This window comes from Phodopus roborovskii, unplaced genomic scaffold (genome assembly GCF_943737965.1).
Source record: "Phodopus roborovskii unplaced genomic scaffold, PHOROB, whole genome shotgun sequence".
NCBI lineage: Eukaryota > Metazoa > Chordata > Mammalia > Rodentia > Cricetidae > Phodopus > Phodopus roborovskii.
In genome coordinates, this window is record NW_026126558.1 from 16,834,463 (window position 1) to 16,843,390 (window position 8,928).

Below are 8,928 nucleotides of genomic sequence, written 5' to 3' on the forward strand. Positions count from 1 at the left end.
GGGGGAGTGGTAGGCAACATCAAAAGACAGACTACAGGTTAAGGAGAAAGACTGGTAGTGGTGGGCTAATTACTGATGGGAGAGTTTCCACCGTATTCCTAGAGGAAGGAAGGACATAAGCAGAAATCCAGCCTGTACTAATCAGGGTTCTCCAGAGGAACAGAACCAGTAGGATGAGTGTGTATTATATAAGGTAATGTATTTAGGCTGACTTACACAATAGGGGCTGGATAATCCAATGCCCAGAACCCTGTAGCTAGCTGCTCAGTCCATAAACCTGGATGTCTCAGCAGTCCCAGTCTGAAGCTGAAGGCCTGGAGGATTCCTTGAGGAGCTGGTGGTCTTTAGTCCATCTTGGAAGGCTAAAGTGCTGAGTTCTTGTGGCAGCAACAATGGGGTAGATTCACTCACCAGCAAGAAGCCAAGGTGGGCTAATAAGTAGCACTGCTCGTCTTCTCCTCAAACCTCTTTATATTCCGGCCACTGTGGGGAATGGTTTACCCACTCTTAGGGCCTTTTCCCTTCAGTTAATCCTTCCTGGAAATGACCTTACAAACCAACCCAGAGGCATGTCTCTTAGTTGATTACAGATGCAACTAAGTTGACAATCCAGATACACTGTCATAATATATAATATATAGTAAGCTGCAAACTGCTTTGTGTTTCTGCTTAAGACTCAGGGTATAACATTAGATCTCTGCATATTTAACAAAGCTGGGATTCTAGCTCTGTAAAACTAGTAGATGACAACTTTACTAAGGTATTGACATCCCAAATGACATATCTAAAGCAGTAACGTTTTACCATTTTAGAGTACTAGTAAGAGAGTATATATAGGGGTTGGAGAGATGGCTCAGTGGTTAAGTACTAGCTACTTTTCCAGAGGACCTGAGTTCAATTCCCAGCAACCACACAGTGACTCACAACCATCTGTAATGACATCTGGTGCCCTCTTCTGGCCTGAAGGTGTACATGCAGGCAGAACACTCTACATAATAAATATTGAACTTTTAAAAAAGAGAGTATACATTTTAAATAAATCCTATCATATAACTGCTCTTAATTGCCATCTAACAGTCACTACTGTAGTGAGAATTATATTCCTGGAAGCATGCCATAGGCCTGAAACATCTTCAGAAGGAGGTTAAGGTTAAACAGTTCGTTTATACCATATTCTACCAGAAGTAAGCCACTGTATGGAAAGTATTTGAGACATAAGCTTCTCTTAAAAAAAAAAAAAAAAAAAAAAAAAATCACACACACTTTTTTCAGTGATGCTGATTGCAAAATACATCTAGGTGGTAAACAGAGTGAGACCAAGCTGAGTATACCACCATCTTCTGATGGCCAGCCATGTGACTATTCCCAAGTACATTATTAACTCTACAATGCTTAAAGTAGACAGGATCATGCAGATACGGACTCCTGTTGGTGGAGGGCGCTGGAAGTATGAGTGTCCAGAGAGCAATAGACAGGGCTCTCACACCTGCTATACACACCTCTGGTTCTCTTCCTTTTGACTCTCAGTATTTCAACAAATCCTGCCACTCTCCATAGTTCTAATGCATGTCTCCCCTTAACTCCATCCAGAAGGATCATCTTTTCATGGTTCATTAATTCTAAGTGAAAATTTACCTGAACTATTTCTTGTATAATATCTAATGAAACACTTGTTGATAAGACTCCACACAAGCCAGGCATTGATATTGATCCCAGCACTTGGGAGGTGGAGGCAGAAGCAGACAGAGGCAGAGAGATCTCTGGAAGTTCAAGGCCAGTCTGATCTACAGAGTGAATTCCAGGACAGTCAGGTCTACATAGAAAAAAACCTGTCTTGAAAAACAAAACAAAACTCAAGTACAAAATTCTATTTATTTTGAATGCTAAAAGCAACACAAAAGTGGACCAACCTACTAAATTTTAAGTCTAGCATAATTTTCAACAGAAAACTTATGTTTGATAAAATTTAAAAACAACACATCACAATTAACAGTATCTAACCAGCAGCCTCCATGTGGCTGAGGATAGCTACAGAGTCATAAACTGATAGCACAGAGGTTTTTTGAGATGTTTTTACATGTGTGTAATTTGATTTTTTTCTTTGATTCTTGACTAAAGTTTGTATATGACATCTGTTATAATGTCAAAAGACTGGACACGCCCACAAGTCTAGAGTTTTAGTGTTACACAAAATGTAAGCAAATACATACTAGAGACTTGACTGAGAGCTCAAAAAGCAACAGCCATGGGAGGAGCAGCGTTTACAAATACTCTTAGCAAGCTGAATATGGGATTTTTCAACACAGTAGAAATCAGAGCTTCCTGGGATAGAGAGGATGGTTTAGAGCAGTCCATGTAATAAGCTTTGCAATTAAATCTTATTTCTAGACTCTTGGTTTGGGACTCTTCGTCTAAAATGACTTCTGCCGAAAGACAGAGTGAAAAGATCCATGCCTTTTCATTTCCAACTTTTTGTCACCAGGCTCCTGTCACAATAAAACAGGGGTTGCCTTCCAACAAAGAATTGCTACTGTATAGACAAACCTCTCTGGTTTAGATTTCCCTATCACAAACAGAGATACTTGCCATGGACCACTCTAGATCCAGTTTCTTTGTTTCATTCTGCTACAAAACACTGCTTGGCTACAAAATCTGGGGCTCACAGAACAGCAGTACTGCTCGGTTTCCATGGTCACAAGATATTGATATCTTCATCGGCCACACCTTTTTTCATTATCTTGTCCATTATTTCTTTCGGAATTCAATCCTCCGAGCAACATTCTGAGCTCCAAATTTTTTGATCAATGCATTTCTAGTGTCTTCATCATCCTTTTGCAAATCTAAGTCATCTTGCCGGGACCAAATTGGATAACCATCAGACCTTTGACCAGACTCTAAGAAGGAGGAAGTGGCCTCCAGCTCACCACTGTTTTTCAGGAAAGCCTGTGTAACTGTTGATAGATCCAAGTTAAACTTTTCCATTAGTTGCCGGATGATTTTGATGGCAGTTCCCACTTCTTGTGTAGAAACTTTTGGCTCCTCTTCCTCCTCATCTGGCTGTGTTTCAGAATCTTCCTCAGGTGTGGGAGGATCATCATCACACATGGTTATATGTATTTCAAAGTCAGGACTCTCACCCACCTATAAAGATGGAGTAAAGAGACCAGTTTGCATTTATTTAGCCTTGAACTCTTACAATATGTATCTTCCTGACTACCATTCCCTGGCTCTTCACACAACATCACACAGGCCTGCTCCCTTCAGTTCCTCTCATACATCTTTATTTATGTTGACTTGTGCACATACATATATAGGCGGACAAGATATAGATGAAATGTTGTACACATCTATACATATATATTTAACTGATTAAAATAAGGAATGTGTGAGAGACAGCATGTGTAACCTGTATGATAGTAGATCACTTGTTAAATGCCTGACTTTGCTTAGAGATGGGTGTGGTGCTATGTCCCTATAACCCCAGCATTCCTGACAGAAGAATCCCCCATAAATTCAGGGCAGTTTTGGCTATACAGTGAGACAGTGTTTCATGTAGTCAGTCCAATTGGCCTTGAATTTACTATTACTTTTAACTTCTTTTTATAATTTGAGACAAAGTACCCCAGGGTAGCTTCAGAAATAATATAGCCAAGGGTAAATCATAGCCATGTCCTTACTTTTGTTTTGTTTTGTTTTTCTCACTATGTAGCTCTGGCTATCCTTGTACTCACTATGTAGACCAAGCTAGCCTGGAACACACAGAGATCTGTGTGCCCTTTCTTTCCATAACCACTTTCTTTTGTGTTAATAAGGCAGCTTAATTCAGGGCCAGCAAGATGGTTGGGCAGGTTAAAACACTTGCTGCCAATCCGGACACCTGAGTTCAGTCTCCGGGAGCTACTGGCCTAGCGCCATACCAGGCCATGCCGCGCTGCACTGCACCATGACGCTCAGCTCCACTCTTGACTACCAGAAATCACTCAAGGCAGCCCACTAAAAATAATCTTTCTCCTACTCACATGACAAAAGCTAGCCCCAATCTCAACTTTCTTTCAAATTCACAAATTTATTAATCTAGATCTACTAATTGCATCATCCTGAGTCTCAGTTTTAATTGGAGCGTGAAATGGGCTTAACCAACACAAACCCGAAACATTATGGTCTATTCATCTATTGCCCACATAGGGTGAATAGTCTCCATCTTACCCTATAACCTATCACTCGCCATAATTAACCTTTTCATCTACATTGTATTAACACTAGCTATACTCTCAATCCTCCATCCACACTCTCTCATCTCAATCTACGAAATAAAATGCCCATTATACTTCCCTCAATATCCCTATTTCTGCTATCCACGGGAGGACTTCCACCACTAACAGGGTTTTCACCCAAATGACTTATCATTACAGAACTTTCAAAAAAATAATAACCACATTCTAGCTACATTAATAGCAATTATACCTCTAATCAACCTATTCATCTGTACATGCCTAATCTACTCCACCCCACTAACCACATTTCCAACAAACAATTCAAAATATTTTCCCACCAAATAATTATAAAAAAAATGTATTTCTTTATCATCTATAATTATCCTCAGCTACATAGAAGAAGGAGAGGACAGAATTACTATCCAATAAATAAAACTATAATAAAATTTTTAAATGTTTGTTTTGCTTTGGGTTTTTTTTTTTGGTTATTGCTGTAGACAGAGCACTACTACCACCTGGCTTAAATGTTTTTAAAAAGTTAATTCACAAGATCTTTATTCCACACAAATACAATTTGTATTAAGAAAATAAATTAGTCATCATCATTATTTTGCCATACCTGCCTTTCTCAAAATCTGTTATTGTGGGATTCCAATAGAGTAATCAAAGACAAACTGAATATAAAAGAACAAAAATATTTCCAAAGAGCAAGGCAGTGGTGGCACACACCTTTAATCTGAGCACTCATGAGACAGAGGCAGGTGGATCTCTGAGTTTGAGGCAGCCTGGTCTACAGCGGGAGTTTTGGATGGTCAAGGCTACACAGAGAAACCCTGTCTTGAAAAACAAAAGAAAATTTTCTTTGGAAACCTAAATGTTTAAACAAAACTACTACAAATTTTTTGAAATTTAGCCTCATGCTCCCAAGATGCATAGGAACATTCTAAATGGACAAAAAACTGTTGTACCTTTGAAAAGCACATGCTGAGATCAAAGCATAATACTTTACACTGTTAAAACACAACCATTCCAGCTGGGCAGTGGTGGCACATGCCTTTAATCCCAGCACTTGGGAGGCAGAGTCAGGCGGATCTCTGTGGGTTCTGAGGCCAGCCTGGTCTACAGAGTGAGTGCCAGGATAGGCTCCAAAGCTACACAGAGAAACCCTGTCTCAAAAAAACAAAACAAAACAAGACAAACAACAACAACAACAAAAAAAAAAACCCACAACATTCCTTGGCACATGTCTTTTGATCCCAGCACTCAGAAGGGAGAGTCAGTTCCAGATAGCCTGGTCAACATAGCAAATTATAAGCCATCAATGGCTACATAGTGATACCCTATCTCAAAGAAAAACAAAAGAAAAAAACAAAAATAACTATCCCTATTCATGTGATTTTTTTTCCCCTCTGCCACTCATATCCTCCAAATACTAAAAGCTTTGTGAAGCCTAAAGCCAGATCACATCTCTTTTCTCTCCTGTTTTATCTTGAACTTCTCTCTTAAGTTCTTAGTCTCAGGTGAATGAAAAGCATAGTTTAATAACCAAACACAAATGGAGGCAAGAGGGAAAAATGAGTAAATTGAGCTAATATACCACAGCTTCTTCAAACTCCCGAGTGGCTTCCTCAAAGAGTTTTTTGACTGATTCATCATTCTCCTTGGTCTCTCCCTTCACACACTCTTCTTCAGGCAAGTCTGGTGTTCTCTTGTTTTGTGGTTCTAGTAAAGAAAAGAACAGGAGGTCAGCATGGCTCATCTGCACCAATCATATCTATCAGTTCTGTGCATGCAGATTTTCTTCTTTTAGAAAATACCTGTTTATTACTGGGTGGTGGTGGCACAGAGGCAGGTGAATCTCTGTAAGTTCGAGACCAGCGTGGTCTACAAAAGCTAGTTCCAGTATAGCCTCCAAAGCAACAGAGAAACCCTGTCTCAAAAAACCAAAAACAAGTTTGGTGCAGTGCAGTGACGCATGCCTTTAATCCCAGCACTCACCAACAAGAGGCAGTGGAAGCAGGAGATAAACATGTTGAGCTGAAAAAAGGTACTGCCTTGTGGTAGAGTGTAGATAAAAACATGGGTTTCAGGCATTGGTGGCGCATACCTTTAACCCCAGCACTTGGGAGGAAGAGGCAAGTGGATCTCTGTGAGTTCAAGGCCAGCCTGATCTACTCTACAAAGCTAGTTCCAGGACAGGCTCTAAAGTAATACGAGAAACCCTTTCTAGAAAGAAAAAAAAAAAAAAAAAGGAAGGAAGGAAGAAATATGAGTTAATTTAAGTTGTAAGAGCTAATTAGTAACAAGCCTAAGCTATCAGATGAGTATTTATAATAAGTCTCTGTGTGGTTATTTGGGAGCCAGCTGGTGAGACAGAAAAGTCTGCCTACAAAGATGCATCTATATATCTAAGTCTGAGGATAGCCTGGTCAATATAGCTAATTCTAGGTCAGCCAGGGCTACATAATGACACTCTGTCTTGAAACAGAGAGAGTGAGCAGGAAGCAAGCTGTAAAACAAACTGTTGCAAACAAATTGATATCTAGTTGTTAGTATTATTACTATGAGCAAAGGGGACAAACAAGACAGACAAGAGACAACAGCAGCTACTCCCAGGACAGAAGCCAGGAGAAAAGTATTTAGCAGGAGACTAATTTCACTATGCACTGTTTAGAATAAATTCCTCAAAGCACAAATGCCATTTAAGAAAACATTTTTTAGCTAGTTGGTGGTGGCTCACACCTTTAATCCCAGCACTTGGGAGGCAGAGGCCAGCCAAGTCTACAAAGTAAGTTCCAGGACAGCCATGGCTATACAGAGAAAAAACAAAAAACAAAAAAAAAAAAAAAAAAGAGAGAGAGAGAGAGAGAAAAGAGAGACAGAACATTTTAAATGTCAGGTACTGTCAAAGTGTCCAGCAAAAAAAAAAAAAAAAAAAAAAAAAACTGTATAAAGTCCCTTCTATTAACAACGCAGAAATACACTTGTTTTCTCGGATCTTACTAGCTTACGATATTACTAATTCTGATTTTTTAAAAACAATTTTATAGATAAAAACATCAAAATTCCTTGCTATGACTTATTTATTTATTTATTTATTCATTCATTCATTTATTTATTTATTTATTTCAAGACAGGGTTCTCTGTGTAACTGCCCTGGCTGTCTTGGAACTCACTCTGTAGACCAGGTTGGCCTCAAATTCACAGAGATCCACCTAGCTCTGCTTCCTGAGTGCTGGGACTAAAGATATGTGTTGCCACCACCCAGCTTCAATTTTCCTTTTTTTCTTTAAACAACCCCCAAACATCTTTTTCTTTGGGGGGGAGGGTTACTCAAGACAGGATTTCTCTGGGTAGCCCTGGCTGACCTGGAATTTCCTATGTAGAACAGGCTGGCCTCAAGCTCAGACATTCACCTGCCTCCGCCTCCTGAGTACTGGGATTAAAGGTGTGTACCTCCACCCCAGCTAAGTGATTTTTAATAAAAGGGTCCTAAATGATAACCACCCATATACATGGCCCTAACCTCATAACTAGAAGTATCTTTTAAGTCATTCCAACCAAGCTATTTAATACTCCGTGGCCCAGCCACATTCACACATCAGGGCCCTTGCACTCGCTATTTCTTTTGTTTGAAATCCTCTTCCCACTGTCCGGTAGTCCCAGCCTCTCCGGAGGCTGACACAGAAAGATAATTTCAACCACAGAGTTTGGGGACCGCAGGAGCAACACAGCGAGACCTCAAGTTCCCTGCTCTCCCGAATCCAAACCAATCAACAAATAACACCCAGTCAATGGGAAGGAAAAGTTAGTGAGAACGTAAAACCAGAGAGCAAGGGATTAAGAGAAAATGATGCACTTTCACCTGGACCTCAACAAAGAAGGGACTGAGTTATGCCAGTGGCGCCAAAACGGATGCTGACGGACAGGCAGCCCAGGTCCCAGGTAGTTCAAACCTCACCTCCGCTATCCGCAGCCTCGGGGTCCTGTTCAGCCTTCCGCTTGAGCTTCTGGGAGGACGGGCTGACCGGGGCGTCTCCCAACAGGTACTTGTGCTCCTGGCCCCGCAGGTGCTTGAGATAGCGGTCCTTGAGCGACTGCCAGGAGTGCTGCGTGAGCGAGCTCTTCTCCATCGCTTTCCACAAGGCGTTGCCTGTGACCGAGTTGGGCGAGCGGGCGTTTTCCTTCACGTAGGTCAGGATGGCCACGTCGTCCGCGTCCGTGAAGGCGAGGCGCCCGGTCAGAGGCTGCGGCTCCAGCTCCGTGGAGCCGTCGGTGGAAGCCCCGGGCTTTGTGTCTGGAGCCTGCTCCGTCAGTCCCAGCCGGTATGCCTCCAGCTCCAGCCTCTCGTTGCGCTCCACGCAGTCTAGTATATACTGCGTGGAGATGAAGTCGCCCGAGGCCTCGGCCAGCGCCTCCCCGGGCTGGGCCAGCAGCACGGCCCCGGGCTCCTGCACCCGGCACACGGTTCCGCCACCGTGCAGGATTAGCGTCGACAGCCGGCGCTTGGCGGGGCTGGGCCGCACGTAAAACGACATAGAGCTCCCGTCTCCCCTCATGAACAGAGTGGAGGAATGAGTGTGCCCATTGGGGTCTTTACCCAGATCCATTGCCTCCGCCATACCTGTCACTCCGCTACACAACAGCCGGTCAAAGATTGCGCTCCGAGAACGCCGAGGAAGAGATTGACACTTTGGCGGCAGAGTCCAGCAGT

General features: G+C 42.1%; 1 protein-coding gene across 1 annotated transcript; it reads right to left on the reverse strand.

Annotated features, from left to right (window-relative positions):
- Positions 1-1,853: 1,853 nt before the first annotated feature.
- On the reverse strand, positions 1,854-8,876 carry Terf2ip (TERF2 interacting protein). Its single transcript, XM_051201766.1, has 3 exons — positions 8,176-8,876; positions 5,812-5,936; positions 1,854-3,141 (listed from the first exon to the last, which is right to left on the reverse strand). Exons 1-3 carry the CDS (start codon positions 8,834-8,836, stop codon positions 2,746-2,748), a joined length of 1,182 nt encoding a protein of 393 aa, XP_051057723.1. The 5' UTR covers positions 8,837-8,876; the 3' UTR covers positions 1,854-2,745.
- Positions 8,877-8,928: the final 52 nt, after the last annotated feature.

What these genes read in the sequence shown, in the direction of transcription:
- Terf2ip (XM_051201766.1), bottom strand. Translation starts at nt 8,836, where the DNA reads ATGGCGGAGGCAATGGATCTGGGTAAAGACCCCAATGGGCACACTCAT. An exon ending in CGAGGCTGCGGATAGCGGAG is followed by an intron (nt 5,937 to 8,175) that starts GTGAGGTTTGAA and finishes TTTCTTTACTAG; the next exon opens with AACCACAAAACAAGAGAACA. An exon ending in GGGAGTTTGAAGAAGCTGTG is followed by an intron (nt 3,142 to 5,811) that starts GTATATTAGCTC and finishes CCATCTTTATAG; the next exon opens with GTGGGTGAGAGTCCTGACTT.